The sequence below is a fragment of the Sciurus vulgaris genome, assembly GCF_902686455.1.
Source record: "Sciurus vulgaris genome assembly, chromosome: 8".
Taxonomy (NCBI): Eukaryota; Metazoa; Chordata; class Mammalia; order Rodentia; family Sciuridae; genus Sciurus; species Sciurus vulgaris.
In genome coordinates this window covers 147,433,315-147,454,200 of record NC_136468.1, presented here as the reverse complement: position 1 = coordinate 147,454,200, position 20,886 = coordinate 147,433,315, and the positions used below count along the sequence as shown (strand labels likewise).

The window sequence follows — 20,886 nt, the reverse complement described above, 5'->3', positions numbered from 1 at the left end:
CAAATTCCCAAATGTTGGCCACTAATTCAAAATAAACACGCCAGTTGAACAGGAGGCGTCTGTGGGCCAAGCACAGCTGTCCGGTCCCCTCTGTGCAGGCTGAGTGTCCAACCGCTCAGCCTGCTGGTCTCCGCAGCATGAGCCCTGTGTGTAGGTGCACCTGGCCCAGGGTGCTGGCCGGCCACCTCATTTGGCAAGAAATGGACAGTGAGTGTCCAGCTGCATACTGGTCATCTCACCCTGTCCCATACAGACACCTGGACAGTTCCCCAAGTCCCCACCTCAGTCCATCACTGCTTTGGCACCAGGACACCTCCTTTCCCAGGAATCATTCCCCGTTCTTCTGGTCTGTCCCCAAGGAAATGCACACCAGTCCTCCATGCACCCCTCAGTGACCTGCCATGCCAGATGGTGGGCACACGGGCTGTGGGGCTTGTCAACATGACTTGGAAAGGCAGCACCTGGCGGTCAGGGAGCTGCCGCGGCATCATACTTGCTCCCAGACTGTCCCTGCCACGTGGCGAAACCCGGGGCCCCCAGAAGATGTGGGCATGGAGGGCCTGGCCGGGGTGGGGTGCAAGCCAGGCAGGTGTGACCACTCACAGTGTCCCCCAGACTTCATCGACATCGTCAAGGACCCCGTGCCGCCCAACGAGTATAAGGCAGAAGAGGACCCCAAGCTCTTCCAGTCGGCCAAGACCCAACGCGGGCCCCTGTCCGACAACTGGATCGAGGAGTACAAGAAGCAGCTGCTGCCCCTCATGTGCGCCTACAAGCTCTGCAAGGTGGAGTTCCGCTACTGGGGCATGCAGTCCAAGATCGAGAGGTTCATCCACGACACCGGTGAGCACTCCCGCGCCCCGGCCTCCCTGCTCCCCGAGTGTGCTTCCTTTTTATCCTGAAAAGTGAACTGAAGCCCCTGTTCGCCCCATCCCCCACCCCGGCTTATCTTTTTTTTTTTTTTTTTTTTTTTTTTTTTTTGCTACTGTGGATTGAACCCAAGGGTTCTCTGCCCCTGAGCAACATCCCCAGGCCTTTTTATCTTGAGACAGAGTCTTGCTAAGTTGCTGAGGTTGGCCTTGAACTTGCAGTCCTCCTGCCTCAGCCTCCCAAGCTGCAGACTTGCAGGCCTGCGCTGCCGTGCTCAGCACCCCCAGCTTGCCTTGGCCTTCCCTGAATGACGTGCATACTTCCTGCTGCACGTGCCCCAAGCAATGTCCAGTTGTCCCTGCCCCACTCGTGAATGATACTGTGTAGCCTACACCCCACTCGGGCCAGCAGCCACTGAGGCCCACCAGGGCCTCTGGCTCCCAGGCCTGGTTGCTGTACCTGACCAGGCTGCAGTCCCAGGCCCGGCCCACGGCCTTGTGTTCCCTACTAAGCCAGAAATTCTGGATGGCAGAGTGGCTTGGACATTGCACTGTCCTTCACACCAACCCAGCCTGCCTGGGGCTCCTTGCCTGGCGAGTGCTAGCCCAGGCCCCTCACCTCCTCTGCAGCCATCAGCACCTGCCCGCCCCAGTCACTGAATGTCAGTACCCTCCTGGTCCTGACCCCAGGGCTCGTGCCCCGGGATTCACCCAGGCAGACGCCGAGTGATGCCACCAGCAGGGGTGGCTTGATCTACATGTGAACAGGGCCACACTGTGATAGCACACTTCACACCTGTCACATTGGCGCTTGGTGGCCCTTGAGGACAGGCATTGTCACCCTGCTCTGTAGAGGAGGAAGCAGACTTGACACTGGCCAAACGCAAAGCAGGCCTTCTCCCCAGCCACGATGGACAGGCGCCCGCGTCGGTGCTGTGCGACCCTGAGAGGTGCGCACCGCGGCAGAGGCAGAGGTGCCGAGCGGACGGGACAGCACGACCAGCTCCGCCCCCATGCAGTGTCCGTCAGCAGGAGGAGGAGGACGCCCATCCCTGAAGGGCTGCGTCCCTGCAGTCTGGCCGTCCAAGCAGCTAGGAGCTTAGATTGGCCCAAATCAACCTCCCTCTTTAGTCAGGGCTCACAGGCTGCCACACGGTCCCCAGTTCTGAGACCCTAAGCAGAAAGGACAGTGTCCTGGAGACAGCCTAGGTGTCCCTCAGACCTGCCTGCCAGCCTGGGCCGTGCCCCTTGTGGCCGTGGGTCCCCACTTTCTGCAATGGAAGTCTCAGTTCTCAGCTCACAGGAGTGTGTGAGCGGTGGCCGGGGTCCCCCTGACACAGGCCTGCCCCACCACGGGTCTGGACACGGCTCAGCGGTGACTCGTCCACCCTCTCCTCCGGGCTTCTCCTGGGTCAGCCCATTCCAGGCCCCAGCAAAGCCCAAACTGAGACCCTGGCCCATGAGCCAGGGGTGCTCAGACTCCGAGGGCCCTCGGCCCTCCCCACACCACACAGCCTGAGAGCCTGGCCAAACTGCAGGGATCCCCAGCCCCCCGAAAGTCATCTGTCCCCCCAGACAGTGGACCTAGAGGGAAGGAGACAGTTCTGCCATGTAGCAGCCTGCAGCTCTTCCCTGAGCCTTGCTTTCCTCATCTGAGAAATGGGTGGTGACAGGGCTCAAGGACAGGTTGTGGGTGCAGAACCAGGGCTGGGCCCAGCACAGTCACATCAGCTGCTGCAAACATGAGTGTCCCCAGGGGTACCTGGTGAACCCACGTGAGCCAGCCCAGCTTCCTCCAGGGCCTCGGGGAGGTGGCTGCAGGGCTCAGCACAGGCCTGAGCCATACCACCTGCTGCCTGGCTCCAGGCCCAGTGCTGCGTCCCAGTCCTCCCGCATCCCAGGGTGAGGCCATTCCCCTGTGGGTTGCAGCTGGGCCAGAAAAGTGAAAGGGCTTGTGAGCATGGTGTCTGAGGCCACCCTAGGGCTGGGCCAGGAGGGCACCATGGCACCGCGAGTGGGGGTAGACACTTCCCACAGGTGGCAGGCCAGGAGGTGGGGCTGGGGAGGGGAGTGCGGAGGAGGCCCTGGCCAGCCTGAGGCCTCTTGGAGGGCCCCTGCCACTCTCCAGGAAAGCAGAAGATGCATACCCTGGGAGCCAGGAGAATGCTAGAATGAATTTCCAGGAGAATTTCTAGAATGTTCAGAGCTACAAGACAGAAAAATGATGCAAATGAGCCAAAAGACACCGGCAGGAAAAGGAATAATAAAATGTGATGTTGCAAGCACATGAATACCATGCAGCCGCAAGCCAGTGCCCCAGAGCCTCGCACGGCCGCAGCCCACCCAGAGAAGCAAGGGCAGAACACACACAGCGGGACGCGACTGTAAATTTCATCCACAGCCTAACAGCCCAACATGTGCAGAAAAGCACACCTGTGTGCCAAAACGAGCAAAGCAAGTGGCAGACATGAAATTCAGGATAGACTCTTGCAGGGAGGGGACCAGGTCGGGGAGGTGTCACTGGGACAGTCTGTTCCTGTGCTGGGTGGTGTATGTTTTCTCTTTTTGATGTTTCTGTCGAGCAGCTTTACTGAAGCATGATTTTGCATGCCATACGGTTTACCTGTGTGAGAGCAGCCAGGTCAGTTAAGGACACGTATTCACAATTGTGCTCTGAGCTTCTGAATATCCCTCCACCCCAGAGGGTCCCTTGCTCCTGGCTGGTCTTTGTGTCTTAAAAGGCATATTATTGTATCTTATTTTACATGCATAATATATTCCTATCTATCTCATATGTAAAATATAGTCTATTAAAAGCATTTTTTAAACCAGTCAGGATCTGTAATCCCAGCTACCTGGGAGACTGAGGTAGGAGGAGCAAAAGATGGAGGCCAGCCTCAGCAACTTAGCGAGACCCTGTCTCAAAATAAAAAATTAAAAGCCCTGAGGATATAGCTCAGTGGTAAAGCACCCCTGGGTTCAATCCCACTTTGAACTTGAACTTGAAATTGGATAGGAAAAGGAGACTGGGCACTGAAAGAGGAGACTCAGGAAGTCCTACGCCACTTCCCATGGGGCAAGGACTTCCCCCAAATTAAAATCTGGCTCCTGACCAGACACCTTACCCAGGAGCCCCTCCCCTCTAACCGTAGAACCACTGTGAGTTTGTGAAGCCATTTGGGAGCCAGTCCCCTCATTTTGCAGATAGAGAAGCTGAGGCACAGACAAGCAGTGACCCGAGTCTGCAGCCTCCGTGGGCCGGCCCGGGGCTCCTGTACAGTCTCAGGCTGACGGTGCCCCTCCACCCGCGCAGGCCTGCGGCGGGTTATGGTGCGGGCCCACAGGCAGGCCTGGTGCTGGCAAGATGAATGGTACGGGCTGAGCATGGAGAACATCCGGGAACTGGAGAGGGAGGCACAGCTCATGCTGTCCCGCAAGATGGCCCAGTTCAACGAGGACGAGGGGGCCGCGGACCTCACCAAGGACCAAGACGCCCAGGACCAGGCAGCTGGGGTGCCCCTGGAGCCCAGCAGCAGCAACGGGGAGCCCCTAGTGGGGCGCGGCCTGAAGAAACAGTGGTCCACGTCCTCCAAGTCATCACGGTCATCCAAGCGGGGAGGTGAGCCCCAATGCTGTCCGGCCCCCCAGTGGTCCCCATCTTTCAGTACAGGCCCTCCTTCCCTGCCCCCAGGCAGCCTGTGCCATTGCTGGGTTGCTGGGTCGTCCAGCTCTGAAAATGGCCTGTCTCCTGGACATTGGGAAGCTAAGCCTTTCAGGGGACAGCCTTCTCTTACTGGCGCAGTGAAGCCCAATGCCCCTCCCCAGCAGGCTCACCTCTGCTCGGATATGGCCCAGCGTGAGAAGGACTGACCCTGAGGGCCTGGGGGCGGAGCTGGGTGGGCTCCTGACATCTGTGGGGAGCTCAGGTCTGAGGAAGAGGTGAAGTGGGGCCTTCCTCTGCAAGCCCCCTCTTCCCAGCCCTGAGGGCCTGGCTCTGCGCCTGCGCTGCAGTAAGGAGCAAAGGCACCCCCTCCACGCCCCCCGCTGCCCTCATTGCACCCCAATTTGAGGTTTGCTGGGACTGAATTTCAGGAGTCTGTTCACGGCACCCAGGCCTGCCTGAGCTCAGGTCCTGGACCCAGGCCCAGGCGCTCCTGCCCCACGTTCTCCCTGGACACGACTGCACTGTGCCGGGTGGCGAGAGGGGGTCCTTTCGAAAGAGACTGGCTCCTAGGACAGCCCTGACCATGTCGTCCAGGCCCACAGGTTTCCACCTCCCTGCTGTCGCCGGCTCCGCAGAGCCTGGCCTTCCCCGCAGGGCAGGCAGTCATCTGAGGCTTTGCCTTCCAGCCAGCCCCTCCTGCCACAGCCTCTCCGAGTGGAGGATGCAGAGTATCGCCAGGGACTCAGACGAGAGCTCAGACGACGAGTTCTTTGATGCACATGGTAAGTAGTGGCTCCCTGACGCCCTCGGGCCTTCCCGGGAGAGGTGGCAGGGCCCGGGAGGGTGACATGGCCCCACCTGGAGGCATGCTGCCTTGAGTCCCTGCCCAGAGGTTGGGACATGCCTGTGGGCCTGACTAGGGGCTGCTCTCTCGGAACCACCCCAAAAGGACACACGGGTCACACTGAGGCATTTTTCCGCTTGTGAATTTCTTTCCATAAGAAGTGTAACTTACTGTGTTATAAATTTTCGTACTTATTCGTCTTGTTCTTAACCTTGTTTATTCCTGATTAAATTAAAACCATTAATATAAATCAAATATGTATCTAAAGTAGCCACATTAGAAAATGCAATAAGCAGAAATGGATGAACCGCTCGTTTCCCGCTAATCCCCCGTAAACACGAGGAGCCGCCCGGGCTGGAGGGCATGAGCGAGGCCTCCTTGCTTGGTGTCTTTTCTGTCGCCCTCAGCGAGGTCCGAGGGATCAGCGGGCAGATGCTGGGAGGCAGCCCTGTGCAGGCTGGCAGGGCAGGGGCTCGGCGACAGGGACTTAGCCACAGGCCTGCACCAGGGCGAGGCAGCGAGAGCCTGCTCCTGCCACCACCACAGCTTGGAGAGGCAGTAGAGCTATGTAAGGGTGGCATTTCAGTTAACTGGCCATCAGCCCTAAGGGGAAAGAACTCGGGGGATAGTGTCCAGCCAGGAAGAAGGTGCAGGCTTTACCCTGGGGCCAGATGACTCAGGAAGTCTGCCAAGGGTGTGGAAGGGGTCACTTTGGTGTCCCACCCATCCCTGACAAGAGGAAAATACACATCTAGTTTAGAAAAAGCTGCAGAAGAGAAGACAGGGAAAAGGGGCCAGCAGGAGCCCAGACCCAGGCAGAAACTCCAGAGAAGCAGATGCGAGTACCGGGCACGGAGCTGGGAGTAGCCCAGTGGTGGCGGCTGGTTCAGTCCCAGCAGAGGGCAGGGAGGGAGGGGGAGCCAGCTGGCCGAGGCGCTCCCGGCAGCCCTCCTCTCTGGCTTCCCCGAGCTGCATTTTGTGAACATTACAAGACGTCAGCCCGGGGTACATGGGTGTAGTTCGGCCACGAGAGGAAGGCTACACCGAGGCTTCCCGCAGCAGCAATGGACCTCGAGTCAAGAAGCCGCCACAAAGACCGCACACCGTTGGCGTAGGGCTGCGGAATGTCCAGATAGGCAAACAGAGACTGGACCGCAGGCTGGTGGCTGGCTAGGGAGGCTGGGGGAAGCCGGACACTCTTGGCTGGGGCTTCCACCCAAGGTTGGTGAAGGGCACTGGCCACAGCATTGTGGGGATACTAAATGCCACTTAAAATGGTTTACATGATGGATTTGATGTCATATGATTTGTTACCACAGTTGAAAAAACAAAGTTCGGGTGGCGTCGGTTGCATGGCTGTCTTGGTCAGGAAGGGAGCAGGCGGGGCCAGACAGGGGTGCAGGCCCGGGAGCCTGGGGGCTCCCAGGGTGGCCCATCCCTGCTGAATGCCCCTCCTCTGCAGAGGACCTGTCCGACTCGGAGGAGATGTTTCCCAAGGACATCACCAAGTGGAGCTCCAACGACCTCATGGACAAAATTGAGAGCCCGGAGCCAGAGGACACACAGGGTAACTCGCCCAGCTCCTGCACGGTGCCAGCGGGCCTGGGGGACTGGGCCCCAACCCCACTTGTGGCCGCGGCGGCCTCTGCGGGGCCCCGCTGCGCCTGCGGCTCACGGGGAGGCTTCTGTGTTACAGAGGGTCTGTACCGCCAGAGTGGCCCTGAGTTCAGGGTGGCCTCCAGCGTGGAGCAGCTGAACGTCATCGAGGTGGGTGCCTGGGTGCTCGGGCAGGGATGGTGCTGCCCAAGGCCGCCTGGGATGGGGCAGGGCCAGGGAACAGTCCAGGGCACAGGAGGCGGAGCTCCGCACTGCACCTCACTCCCACACTGGGCCTGGAGCCTCCTGTCCTTGCCGCCCTGCTAGTGAGGTACCCACCCGCCCACTTTCTGATGTCCCTGAGAGCCAGGGACAGCTGACAGCCCCCAAAGATCTTGAGCAAGTTCCACCTGTGGGAAAGTACAATGAGAAACTTGTAAATTCCAGATCAAAAATAAGATCTTCGCCTTGTGCCCAGCCTATCTGAAGAGAAAAAGGCAGAAGGGGAGGAAGCGAAAGTCTCCTAGGCAGAAGTGATGTGGCCACGGCCTGCCCGGTGGCCCGTGGGAGTCAGGCCACGCTCAGTGTGTCCAGTAAAGCTCTGGTGGAACCTGTGTCCGCTTCGGGGGTTCTTGGCTGGAGCTCTACCCCTCCTCCACCCGAGGGCCGTCAGAGCTGTTTGCACTGGGGGCCGGCGTCCCCTGCTGCAGTCACCACGCTGCCCTGGACCCAAGCTGCCTAAGGTGGAGACGGCCCTCCTCGGGTCCCCCTGGGGCGTCTGGGGCGGGCACCCACACCTCTCCCCCTCCTGGGGTTTTCTGCTCTGAGGTCTGAGGACAAAGTGGGTTTTTCCAGAAGGGGCAATGGACCAGGAGTGATTTCCAGTTGCTGCTTAATGGTAGATAAACAGAGCCCCCCACCTGCAGTGCACACAGCTCTGACTGCCCCACAGGGAGGGGCAGAAGGGGCCCGGGGCTCGGGATCTGCCTCTGGATGTGCGTGGAACCCAGCACTGACTCTGGGGTGCTGCTCTCCAAAGTCAGATCCCTGTGCTTGCAAAAGCCCCCAAGCTGGAGCCTTTCCTAGTGGAAGCAGGCAGCCTTATGGAGACACTGACCAGGGACAGGGGCACGACCTGGCTCTCCAGAGCTGTCCCCGCGACTCCCAAGGGCTCTGTTACCACTGGTGCTCAGGGCAGGTGGAGTTCCTATCTCAAGCTGAGTGTGAAGACAGGTGTGTTTCAGGGGCCTGCAGGGGCCCCTGAGTGGTCTCCAGTGCTGGGTCCCGCCAGACGGGTACAAACGAGATCAGCCCACAACCCAGCCCTGCCCTGTCCCGGCGACTGAGCACTGCTGGACTCAAGCTCCTGCCATGGACATGTCCCCCATGGCCTTCTCCTGGCCGTGTTGGAGAACTCTGTGCCAGTGATACAGATGGGGCTGTCCAGCTCCCCTGGCCAGGCCAGACTCCAGGGGGCAGTCCCTATGGGCACATAATCCATGGCCCACAACTGGCCTGTAGCTCCCTTTCCCATCCCATGCCCCTGGAAATAGCATGGCACAGCAAGGACACTCCAGTGGCCCCTCACTTGCATCTCCTGGTCACCCACTAGAGGCTCAGGAAGGGAGCAGGGAGGACCCTGGGAGCAGAGGTGCTAAGCTTTGCCAGGGGCTCTGGGCCAGTGCACCACTTGGAGGTAGAGCGGGCCCTGGGCCTCTCCTTGGCCCACCGCCTTGTCTCTAAGAGGAACATCAGTTCCACAAACCGCTGTGTGATCTAGGGTCCACTCTGACCTCACAGGCAGGCCTGGCCAGCAGGAAGGTGGGATCATGACTCTGGTAATCAGGGCCACAGACCTGTACTGTCCTTCCTGCTAGAATGTTCTGGAGCCTTGCCTCTGCCAGAATCTCTCTGCTCTTGGGGAACCTTGGTCTTAGAGTCCAGGAATCACAGGGCCTGGAGACCTAGGAGCCAGAGAGGGTACGGGGAGAATGTGGCACTGCAGACAGAGCAGCCTGGCCACGTCTAGTGAACCGTGGCTCTGAGCCCGTGGTGGCCCTGACTGCTCCAGCCAAGATAGACCATGCCTGAGACAGACACGGAGGAGCAGCAGCCCCCAGAGGCCAGGCCCTGCCGGGCCTGTCTCCTCCCCATGCCAGGAGACGAAGCAGAAGCCACTGGCTGGCCCCCAACCCCAGGAAACAGAGCTTCCAGAGGAGAAGCTGACCCGGCCTCGAGTCCTCCATGCCTGCGGTCAGGCCTCCCTGCTCCTCCAGGCTCTGGTCCTTGCAGGGATCTGAGGGAAGGAAGGAAGCTGTCCAGCCCCAGGCTCCACAGCTGGATCACCAGAATTGAAGTGCTCAGAAGGAGCCTTTGGGCCAAGACAGGCCTCCCCACAGCATGACAGCCTGGCAGGGAGTTGACCCCCTTCCTCGCCTGTGCAGGACGAAGTCAGCCAGCCGCTGGCTGCGCCGCCCTCCAAGATCCACGTGCTGCTGCTGGTGCTGCACGGAGGCACCATCCTGGACACGGGCACCGGGGACCCCAGCTCCAAGCAGGGGGACGCTAACACCATTGCCAACGTGTTTGACACTGTCATGCGTGTGCACTACCCCAGCGCCCTGGGCCACCTTGCCATCCGCCTGGTGCCCTGCCCCCCTGTCTGCGCCGACGCCTTCGCCCTCGTCTCCAAGTGAGTGCCATCTACCCGCTGTACCCCCTTGCCCATGGGGAGGGAGTACAGAACGCCGTCCCCATCCACCTGAGCATCAGGTGGCTCCCCTAGTCCAGACACCCTTTCCCGTGTTGGGCCTCCTCTGCCCAGAGATGGCAGAACCTGGGCACATAGCTTAGCCCAGATTCCGGGAAGCTGGGTCCAATACTGAGTCTGTTTCCGAGTCTGATGTCAGGTGCTGGTCTGCCGCCACCAGGATGCAGATCGAGTTGGCAGCCCTGGACCCCGGAGCTGGCCCAGGGCTGGACCTGGGAGCCTTTCCATGAGCCCTTAGGGCCAGGTAGCTCTGTCTACCCTGCTGCCCAGGCCTAGGGAGGGGGCTGCTCCCTCCTGACCCAGCCCCTCGCCCTCAGCCTCAGCCCCTACAGCCATGACGAGGGCTACCTGTCCAGCAGTCAGGACCACATCCCCCTGGCCGCCCTGCCTCTGCTGGCCACTTCTTCACCTCAGTACCAGGAGGCAATTGCCACAGTGATTCAGAGGGCCAACCTGGCCTACGGGGACTTCATCAAGTCCCAAGAAGGCGTGACCTTCAGTGGGCAGGTAAGTGGTGACGAAGGGGAGGGAGGGCCTTGCAGGGCTGGCTAGAGGATGAGGGGGCCACGTTCCCAGCCAGCAGGGTGGGAACGTGGGCCCTGGGCCTCTCCTGCCTCCAGGTCTGCCTGATCGGGGACTGCGTTGGGGGCATCCTGGCATTTGATGCCTTATGCCACAGCAACCAGCCAGTGTCTGAGAGTCAGAGCAGCAGCCGCCGGGGCAGCGTGGTCAGCGTGCAGGTACCAGAGCAGGGCTGTGGTGGCGGGACGCCCCTCTCTTGGCCCCAGACCTCCACAGAAACCCGTGGCGTCCCACAAGTCTGTAGAGTGGCTGCCCTTACCTGCTTCAGGGCCCCTGGCCACTCCCTGCCCCACGTGGTGTCCCACGAGCAGCACCCAGCACAGACTGAGGTGAGCTCACTCGGGCACCGCCGAGCCGAGCTCCATTCTGTTCATTCGATAAACATCACCAAGGCCCCGAGCCCGCCCCGTGGCCCAGGAGCCGGTCAGCAGGCAGGACCCGAGGGCGCCAGTCTCGCTCGCCGAGGACCCAGGGAAGGCCCCAAGCTGCAGGTTCACACTGGGCCCTGAAGAGGCCAGGGGAGTGCTTCTCAGAGTCCCCTCCAGTGGAAGGGCAGGAAGTCCTAGGGCTGCCAGCATTGGTGCCCAGGGCTGGAGAGCTGCAGTGTGCCCGAGCCCAGGAGAGCATGTGGCTTCATAGGTCGCAGCCAGGTCTGCACAGGAAGGAGCGGCCCTGGGCGGCTGAGGGGTGGAGCCTGTGCACTGCCCAGCAGGGAGGGGAGATACGATCTCCCCTGCCACAGAGTGGCCTTCGGCCTGGGGGAGGTGCCCAGGTGGCCAGGAATGAGGGTTGCTGGACTTGGCCAGTGGGCTGAGAGGCAGCAGGGGACGAGGGCCTGCAGCTGGGCATTGGCCAGCAGGACCTGGAGGCGGGAGGGAGGGGCAGCTCCCAGGCCTCGGCCACCCGGCAGTGAGCCTCCTCGGGCTGTTCCAGGACGCTGAGCTGCTGTCCCCGGGCACTCTGGGGAGCTCGGCACACGGCACCAGTGGCAGCAGTGGTGGCTCCAACCTGGAGAGCAGTCGGCACCTGAGCCGCAGCAGCATCGACATCCCGCGCAGCGCTGGCGCCGAGGACTCCAAAAGGCAGCTGCCCCGCAAGAGGAGCGACTCGTCCACCTACGAGCTGGACACCATCCGGCAGCACCAGGCCTTCCTGTCCAGGTGGGTGCAGGGCCAGCCAGATGAGGAAGGAGGCTGCAGGAGGGAGGCTGTCTCAGAGTGAAGGACACGGCGGGCTCCTTGGCCGCCCCACGTGTCTGAGGTCCTGGGCGTTTGCCAGGTGCCGTTTGGGGGGTCCTCTGGCTTACTGGGAGCCCATGGTCTTGCATACACCCCTAGCCGCCATGAGCCACAGGAAGCAGGTTGTCCTGAGGGAGGTATGGCTGAGACAAGGGCAGAGCGGCCTCGGTCAGGGCTATCCCAACGGTGTCAGTGTCCCCACAGGCGCTAGGCAGCTGCATCCTCAGGACAGCATAGGGCAAGTCCCTGAGGGGCCATGAGACCCAGCCTGTCCCTCGTGAGGCTGAGGGAGGGCTGCCCTGGGAAGGGCCAGTGTGACCCGCACGTGCCCCGCAGCCTGCATGCCAGCGTGCTGAGGAACGAGCCCGGCTCCCGTCGCGCCAGCAGCTCCACCATGCTGGACGGCACCGGCACCCTGGGCAAATTTGACTTCGAAATTGCGGACCTCTTCCTCTTCGGGTGCCCGCTGGGGCTTGTCCTGGCTCTACGGAAAACCGTCATCCCCACCCTGGATGGTGAGAGTCTTGTGGGGCAGGAAAGGGGCACGAGCTGGCAGGGGTCTCAGTGGACCCCTGACGCAGGCCAGGGTCGTGGCCGGGCCCTTTCCCCATCCTCTAAGGGCCTCAGCCCTCCTGTCTTCCTGCTCCACCAACTCAGTCGCCGGCCCTGTCCCAGCACCTGCTGGTCCATTCCCTGTCCAGGTGTCCAGAGCAGAGGACATGGAACAGTGGAGGTCCAGGAGGGGGGCACTGCCCAGGGTCAGATGGGGACAGAGCCAGGCCCCGACGTCCAGGCTCCTTAGAGCTGGAAGGCCGTCACCGTGCGCCCTCTCACCCTGGCCCAGCTGGCCTCAGGTCATGACCTTTTCAGTCACAAACTCTCCAAGAGCTGCGGGGGCCCTCGGTGTCCAGCCCTGGCCCCACCTGCGTGTGAGGCCCGTCCCCAGCGCCGTCCCCGGCACCCACACAGAACACTCCTGGTCCCCAGAGGGAAAGGGACCCCAACAGACCCCAACTGCAAGGCCCGCAGCAGAGGCGGCCTGGCCCGGCCCCCCAGCCAGCCTCCCTCCCGCCCAGTTTTCCAGCTGCGGCCAGCCTGCCAGCAGGTCTACAACCTCTTCCACCCCGCCGACCCGTCCGCCTCCCGCCTGGAGCCGCTGCTGGAGCGCCGCTTCCACGCCCTGCCGCCCTTCAGCATCCCCCGCTACCAGCGCTACCCGCTGGGGGACGGCTGCGCCACGCTGCTGGGTGAGCACCCCGGGAAGCAACAGTCAGCGCCCTGCACCTTTCTGGGGCAGTGTGCGAGGCCCAGCGGGGGGACACCTCTCCCAAAGGACACTTCTCAGTGCTCCTGGGAGGCTCGAGGGACTTCTGCCTTTCAGAGGGCATAGCCGGGTCACCCTTGAGGGCAGGCAGGGAGGACTCCCCCCGCAGTGCCCCGGCCTCCAGTCCAAAGGCTGAGGACCCAGGAGGACCCTCCCCGGGTTGGGGGCATTGTGCACTGGGCCCTAGCGTGGCCGGAGTAAGCCCAGAGATGGGGCGCTGGATGGGTGGGTCTGGGTGGGACAAGCCCAGGGCCGCCAGCCATCCCCACCAGCCCCAGCGTGTGTCCCAGCATCTTGTCGCGTCCTGGTCCTCAAGGAGCCAGAGTTTGTGTTGGCGTGTGCGCAGACAGCCCACGCAAGTGTCTGTTCTTGTCCTCTCTGTTCTCTCCCCATCTGCCTCCAGTTGAGACCGTGCAGAGAAACCCTGAGCTGGTCCTGGAGGGTGGCCCCCTGGCCCCTCTCCCCCATGGGGACGGCTTCCTGGAAACCAGTATCCCTGTTCCCGCGCTCACCTGGCAAGATGGGCCCCGCCAGAGCCTGGGCTGTGCTGAGTGTGTGTACCCTACTGTGGTGACGTCTGCTTGGCTCCTGACCCCCAGCCCCAGCCCCCTCAGGCCCCCTTTGGCCACTCGGAGTTCAAGGCACCATGGTGGCAGGCAAGGGAAGAGAGCCAGCAGGAAGGGAATCTTGGTGCCTCCTTTCTGCACACTGCACTGAGAGAACCCAAAGCAAAAATAGTCGCAGCAGCCCAGACAGACAGAGGCTGTCCCCAAGTCACACAGCTTGCCAAGGACAGTCCAAGAGTGCTGGTCCTTTATGTGGCTTTTGAGAACAGATAAGAGGTGGGCTGAGGTCTCCAGCCACTGCCCTCCCTCAACACCTAGGAGAAGAATTTGATTCCAGCAAGGAGGTGGGGACTCGGGTCCCCTCTCCTCTCCCTGAGGATGCTCAGCCCCCTCTACCGCCCGTGCAGGCAGGCTCCTCCACTGAGCCCAGTCCTCCGCCCCATCCTGTCCTCAGCCCAAATGCAGACGAGCCTGGCTAGAGCCCTTAGCAGGCGACTTTGTCCCTATTCGTCATGGCCCACCTGTGAGGGATGCTGGGGCAAGGGCTGCCTCCTCACCATGCTCCGCACAGCACGGGCTCCCTGGGAAGTCATCCAAGGCCCTGTGGTCACCCCTCCAACACAGGGTGGGTCAGGCAGGCTGGGTCAAGCCAGAGGCCCAGAAGGACCCCGTGCTGCTGGACTGCCAGAGACCAGCCGCGGAGCCGAGTGTAGGGCAGAGTGGCCAGAGCGGGCTAGCCCTCACCTCACCTCCACACCGAGTCTGTGTCCATCTGTCCGTCCTTCCTACCCCGCCTTCCTCCCCTCCCTCAGCTCGGGCCCTTCGCAGGCCTGGCCCGGCCACATCCCAGCCTACGCGAGCCTAGGCACACGCTGGACGCGGCGTGCTCCCCACACCGCTGGGGGACGAGGGACCGTGCTGGCCTCCCTTACCTGAGCGTCCCTCCCTGTCCACCCGTAGCAGACGCGCTCCAGACTCACAACGTGGTCTTCCAAGAGCACGCAGCCCCTGCATCGCCCGGCACGGCCCCCGCCAGCCGTGGCTTCCGCAGAGCCAGCGAGATCAGCATCGCCAGCCAGGTGTCGGGCCTGGCCGAGAGCTACACGGCCTCCAGCATCGCCCAGAGTGAGTGGCCTCCACGAGGGGCCGAGCTCCCGGGAGGCAGCTGGACACGTCGCCGCAGCTGGGGAGGGGGTGCTGGTGGCATCGAGCTGTAGAGGGCAGGGCAGCTGCTGAAGAGCCACGGTGCCCAGGGCAGCCCCCCACAGCGGGCCAGCCAGTGGTCAGTGGTGCGAGGACACCCGCCTCCCTGGGAGGAGAAGGGCTTGCCCTGTCCCTGCCAGAAGCCACCGGCACAGGAGCAGAGTGCAGGGTGGCGCACTCGTGCTGGGCACAGGCCCTCTGGGTGGGGGCTGGGGAGCGTTTTGGTCAGGGCTGCCTTTCTGTGGGGCGGGGTCTGCCTCTGGCCCCAGGCCTTGGCTGCCGCGGCATCTCCAGGCTGGCCGTGGCGGTGGGGCCATCTCCGGGCAGCTGAGTCGCTGCCCTGTTCTTGCTTCTCAGAGGCACCCCCAGCACTCAGCCACAGCCCCAGCATCAGGCGCCTGTCCCAGCTTGCCCTGCCCTCCCCACCCCCCGCCACCCCCGGGCCCTGCCCCCCGGGAGGCCCCAGCCTGGAGAGGGCGCCCGGCCTCCATGACAGGGACGTCGGAGCAGGTACCCCACCACAGGCGCCCCGCTAACCCGGGCCACTCTTGCCAAGCTTGCCTCGCGCCTCACTGCCCGGCCCTGCCACCTGTGCCCCGCTGAGGCCTAACGAGAGCGGGCGCTTGGGCGGGAGGACGCAGGCATGGGGAGGAGGGGCAGCAGTTAAAGCTAGCTGGGGACCCATGGGACCTTGAGCTGGGAAGAGGCCAGGCAGGGACCAGGGGAGCTGCTGGGGGTCCTCCATCACCAAGGCTGTCTGCAGAACCCAGGGAGCCAGGACCCACGAACCGCATGCCCGCTGGCCCTCCGAGGGCCACCCCAGGCGCACTGCAGGCAGAGCAGAGGCACCTGCTGAGCATCCCTCTGGAAGGCCCGGGGCTTCCCCTGATGCCTCGGGCTGCCTGCCCAGGTGCCGCGGCGGGCAGCAGGTCCTCCCGAGGTCCAGGAAAGGGCTCCTCAGAGTCCCTGTCGGGGACATGTGGTACTGCCTCACACTCAGACTTGCCCCTGCTCCCCAGGCCCTTGCAGGACCTCCAGTGCTCCCATGGGACAGGCCACGGCCACGGCCTTCTGCCCACACAGCTGCCCGCCTGCCACCAGCCTGGGAGACCTGCTTTGCCTGGGCTGAGCAGGCCTGAGGGACCAGCAGCCCTCTGGCTCCCTGTCCCTGTGCTCAGCCAGGCCGGTCCTGCTCCCTCCTCCCTGCAGTTGCTGCCAGGTGGTGGGGCCAGAAGCGGATCGACTACGCCCTGTACTGCCCGGACGCCCTCACGGCCTTCCCCACGGTGGCCCTGCCCCACCTCTTCCATGCCAGCTACTGGGAGTCAACGGACGTGGTGTCCTTCCTGCTCAGACAGGTGCCAGGCCACTGCCCAGACAGGGCTGGAGGGAGGAGAGGGAGGCGTTTGCACTCGCAGGCAAGGGGAGGCTGGGGGCTAGAGGCCAGGACAGAGGGGAGGCTGGGGGCTAGAGGCCACTGTGGTGGATCCAGTGTCAATCACCTGACCATGACTGGCCTCAACCCCAGGTCATGAGGCACGACAGCTCCAGCATCTTGGAGCTGGATGGCAAAGAGATGTCGGTGTTCACCCCGTCACAGCCCAGAGAGAAGTGGCAGCGCAAGAGGACACACGTGAAGCTGCGGGTGAGGGACCCTGGCCGCAGTCCTAGGTAGCCCTCCCAGGAGGCCCGTGTCACAGAGGAAACAGGCGCTGCGAACGCGAGGCCTGTTCAGCCCTCAGTCTGAGCAGGCGGGAAGCGAGGCTCCTCCCGTCCCTGCACCAGGCAGTTGGGTGGCGGAGCTGGACCGGCGCGGGAGCCCGTCCGCTCCAGGCCCAGGCTCGCTCCCCAGGTGCCCCCGGAGACCCCAGCGGCTCTCCACGCCCCACCCTGACCCCGGCTAGCTCTCCCTCCCCAGAACGTGGCAGCCAACCACCGGCTCAGCGACGCGGTTGCCAACGAAGATGGCCCACAAGTCGTGACGGGCCGCTTCATGTACGGACCCCTGGACATGGTCACCCTGACTGGGGAGAAGGTGAGGACCCAGGGGACCTCAGGGAGCCCCTGCTTCCCCCTGGCTGAGGCACACGGAGCATGCAGGCTGGCGAGTGACCAGCGGTGACCAGCTCGCCCCTGCTCACAGGTGGACGTGCACATCATGACGCAGCCGCCCTCAGGGGAGTGGCTATACTTGGACACTCTGGTGACCAACAGCAGTGGGCGTGTGTCCTACACAATCCCTGAGACACACCGGCTGGGAGTGGGTGTCTACCCCATCAAGATGGTGGTCAGGTAGGCACCTCCAAGGGGTGGCAGGACAGGGCCAGCCTCCAGGAGGCAAGATGAGGGGCTTGGTTGGTTCTGACAAGCTGTCCCTGCCGGCCAGGGGAGACCACACGTTTGCTGACAGCTACATCACCGTGCTGCCGAAGGGCACGGAGTTTGTGGTCTTCAGCATCGACGGCTCCTTTGCCGCCAGCGTGTCCATCATGGGCAGCGACCCCAAGGTGCGGGCCGGGGCCGTGGACGTGGTGCGGTGAGTCACCCGGTGGGGCCCAATGACTCTCACGGGGTGGGTGGGCTCAGCACAGGAGGCCCCGCCCCCGACCTGGAAAGGAGGCTGGCAAGAGCGGCACTCTGCAGGGTCTGTGGCTACTGCCACCGTCACCCGTTACCACTGCTGTTCGCGCCCATCAGGGATGCACTTCTCAATGGCCCACGCAGGGCACTCGGGCTGGGCAGGAGACAGGGAGCCCAGAGGGAGGAAGGGCCGGCATGGGACACCCGTGCCTGCCCCCACCCCAGACACTGGCAGGACCTGGGCTACCTCATCATCTACGTGACGGGCCGGCCAGATATGCAGAAGCAGCGGGTGGTGGCGTGGCTGGCCCAGCACAACTTCCCACATGGCGTGGTCTCCTTCTGTGACGGCCTGGTGCACGACCCGCTGCGGCACAAGGCCAACTTCTTGAAGCTGCTCATCTCCGAGGTGGGGCCGGGGAGGGGTGGGCGGGGAGGGGAGCGGCGGGGGCGCCTGTGCCCACACCCGTCTCGCCCCCAGCTGCACCTGCGCGTGCACGCAGCCTACGGCTCTACGAAAGACGTGGCCGTCTACAGCTCCATCAGCCTGTCCCCCATGCAGATCTACATCGTGGGGCGGCCCACCAAGAAGCTGCAGCAGCAGTGCCAGGTGAGTGGGCAAGCCCAGGGGCCGGGTACGCGGCTGGGGGTCCCTGCCACTGACGGCCCGTCCTCACCACCCTGCAGTTCATCACGGATGGCTATGCAGCCCACCTGGCCCAGCTCAAGTACAACCACCGGGCACGGCCAGCCCGCAACACAGCCACCCGCATGGCACTACGCAAGGGCAGCTTCGGCCTTCCCGGCCAGGGGGACTTTCTGCGCTCGCGGAACCACCTGCTCCGCACCATCTCGGCCCAGCCCAGCGGCCCCAGCCACCGACATGAGCGGACGCAGGGCCAGGCAGACTGTGAGCAGCGAGGCCAGCGCAGCATGAGCATGGCGGCCAGCTGCTGGGGCCGCGCCATGACAGGCCGGCCGGAGCCAGGGACAGCCACGGGCCCCAAGTAGGGCACCGTCAGTGAGGCCCTGTGGTCTCCATGGTGCTAGGCCAGGGCTCCAGCCTCACCGGGAGGCCTGGCCTGAGCACACACAGGTGGCTGAGGATGAGCAGACATGCCTGGGAGCTTGTCCCAGGGCCCCTTGGAGGACACGGGCCTTGCCACCCAGTCCTCTGGCCCTGCCTCGTGTCCTAGGGCTGCAGCGTCCAGCATATCGTGGAAGATGGCAGGACAACCAGCCCAGGACAACAGAGGGACCAGGACACCCCTTAGCCTGGCCTGGGAGGCACTTCTGGACATTGTGCCCTGTGTTGGTCTCCGAGCTCCTGGTGCCAGGGGTGGGCCCAGGCCCATCCTGCCACTTCCCTATCCATATCCTCCACCCCCAGGTCCCCTCCCATTTGGTAGCAGCTCCCACAGGGGTCCAGTCTGCTTCTCGTTGACTTGTTTCCCAACTGTTCAACCTCACTGGTTTTGCACTGGTTTTTGTGAGTGGAGACCCATTACCATCTATGGCTATAGAGGCGTCGGCATGCGTGAAATTCAGTATTTGCTGATCCAGGACCTGCTACCACAGAAGGTTCCAGTTTGGCAAGCCCTCGTGCAAGCAGGAGAGAAAGGCCATATCTTGATTTCTGCAGCCCTGCCTGGCCTGCCAGCACCACGGCAGCCCCGGGTCCTGCCCCAGCTGGAGCCCAGTCCAGTCACAGGGCTGGTGGTACTTCCAGCCCTGAGCACAGCCCAGGCATGAGGCCATGAAACACAAGGCCGGTTCCCTCGCAGTCCCACCTGGGCCGCAGGGTCTGGACAAGCCTGGCCTCTTCCCCTTGCCTGCCACCGGTCAGGGCCCCAGGCCATGGCCCTTCCCCGCCTGCCCTCCGCCTTTCTACTTCTCCACCTGATTTCTATGAGGTTTTTTTAAATGAGCAATCCTCGGCTGCTTCCTTTCTTAACTCTTTCAGTACCAAGCGCAGCCCCTCCACATGAGAACACCCAGCACTGTGACGGAGTCCAGCCTGGTTCTGGGTCCATGGGCCCGCCCCAGCCCGCTCAGCGGGGTGCGGGCTCCCCGCCTCACCTGACCCGTTAATTCCACTGAATTTCTACGGGGGAGGGGGAGGGGGGTGAGGCCACACCTAGGTTTTTTAATGCCAATTCCGTTCCGTTTCGACGCTGAATCTAAGCCACAGCTCGCTTGCTAGCTTACAGGCAGGCAGCCACGACTGTGGTCCTCACCTGCACCAGGAGTGCTGCGCCCGGGCCTGACACCTGCCGCCCCTCACAAGCACCGGGCAACCTCGGCACTCTGTGCCTGACACTCCAACAACCTGGACACAGCTCAGGGCCACAGGGCTGGGCCGGGAGGTGCAGGCTGACGGCAGCGTTCCCGAGTGTAGATATGTACAGCCGAAGTGGTGTAAATGTTCTGCAAAGCGGGCCTGTACAGAGGGAGAGCTATTTATTTTGTGCAGAGAAAAGTGCCCGGGGGTTGGCACCTCGGGCTTATTCACATTTAAGGCGTAGCTTTTTGTTGTTGCAGGCGTCACGTGTAAAGCAGCGATTGCTTTATGGACCGAGTATCCACATAACTGTTGCCGTGAAAGTGCAATAGCTGACCCCCTGCTCCCCAGCGGGAGTCACTGGCCCGACAATCACAGCCCTGGGCAGGGGCCCCTGCGGCCAGTGCTGCCGCCTCTGTCAGCCCCATCTTGCCCCATCTCACCTACACCTCAGTGACTAGCCATCCGGAGAAGCACCTGGAAGTCCTGGGCCCGCCTGCAATAAAGGCCGGGAGGCCCTGTGGGCAGTGGACTCAGGCTCTCCCAAGGAAGCCCCCGTGGCTCCGTGCCCCCCGCAGCCTGCCCAGTCGCCAGCCATGCCAAGGACAACAGCAATAGTCCCCTGGGCCTCTCCCAGGGCCCTCAGCCATAGACGGTGAGACGGGCAGCCTCCCTTCCAAGTCTCTCTTCTGTATCCAGGTCTGCTTTCTGCCTCCCTAGATTCCTTTCACCACTCTCCTCCTGAGGAAGCACCAGTTTTTCAGAAACCAAGCGAGGGAAGGGCAAAGTCCTTTAAATACCAAAAATGTTTACAGTGTTGGGTGCTGAGCTGCAGGCTCAGGCCTGACCAGTCGTAACCAAAGGGTGAGGCAGGCCTTGCTGACTGCCACCCCCACCCCAGGCCTGTTAGAATAGAAGCCTTAGTCCACCCCACCTGCCCCAAACCCCAGGACTGAGCCTCAACCACCACCCAGCCCCACCACCTGCCTTCTCTTTGATTTCTAAAGAGGGATTCAGCAGAGACCCGCCCCTTCCTGGCTCAGTCTGAGCTGCCTGCCTCCTGCCCCACCCCATTGCCACCTTCACATCTGGGCCCCTCCTGTCTGTCCTCGTGCTGTTTGTCTCTGGGTCATGTGTGAATAGTGTCCCCACTCCCTCCCTGCTGTCCCTGCATCATTGGGCCTGAGTGTGCTCTGTATACGTCACTGTCTGTTACACCAATTAAAGAAGCAGGAAGGCTTCCTCGTGGTCTCTTTACTGCGGCAGCACCCGGGGGGGCAGGTGGGGACAGGGCCTGTCCTGGCACAAAAACCAGTAGGGAGGAGCCAACCCTCGTAGTCAGCGCCAACTGCTGCATGCAGTGCCACCA

General features: G+C 62.8%; 1 protein-coding gene across 12 annotated transcripts in view; it reads left to right on the top strand.

The window, feature by feature from the left end:
* Positions 1-20,759, top strand: part of PITPNM2 (phosphatidylinositol transfer protein membrane associated 2) — a 122,541-nt gene extending 101,782 nt beyond the window's left edge. For 6 of the 12 annotated variants that reach the window (XM_079150444.1, XM_079150451.1, XM_079150452.1 and 3 more), the window contains 22 exons: positions 616-843; positions 4,183-4,488; positions 5,220-5,315; positions 6,840-6,944; positions 7,074-7,144; positions 9,418-9,665; positions 10,061-10,250; positions 10,364-10,483; positions 11,259-11,485; positions 11,900-12,078; positions 12,640-12,810; positions 13,291-13,440; positions 14,414-14,578; positions 15,014-15,166; positions 15,866-16,014; positions 16,185-16,301; positions 16,575-16,691; positions 16,800-16,948; positions 17,043-17,192; positions 17,462-17,645; positions 17,718-17,846; positions 17,924-20,759. In XM_079150444.1, the coding sequence (XP_079006570.1) occupies positions 616-843; positions 4,183-4,488; positions 5,220-5,315; positions 6,840-6,944; positions 7,074-7,144; positions 9,418-9,665; positions 10,061-10,250; positions 10,364-10,483; positions 11,259-11,485; positions 11,900-12,078; positions 12,640-12,810; positions 13,291-13,440; positions 14,414-14,578; positions 15,014-15,166; positions 15,866-16,014; positions 16,185-16,301; positions 16,575-16,691; positions 16,800-16,948; positions 17,043-17,192; positions 17,462-17,645; positions 17,718-17,846; positions 17,924-18,247 (3,728 nt within the window). In that variant the 3' untranslated portion in view covers positions 18,248-20,759. Of the gene's footprint in view, positions 1-615; positions 844-4,073; positions 4,489-5,127; positions 5,316-6,839; positions 6,945-7,073; positions 7,145-9,417; positions 9,666-10,060; positions 10,251-10,363; positions 10,484-11,258; positions 11,486-11,899; positions 12,079-12,639; positions 12,811-13,290; positions 13,441-14,413; positions 14,579-15,013; positions 15,167-15,865; positions 16,015-16,184; positions 16,302-16,574; positions 16,692-16,799; positions 16,949-17,042; positions 17,193-17,461; positions 17,646-17,717; positions 17,847-17,923 lie in introns of those variants that run through there. The other 6 variants (XM_079150453.1, XM_079150446.1, XM_079150447.1 and 3 more) reach the window with 6 other exon arrangements.
* Positions 20,760-20,886: the final 127 nt, after the last annotated feature.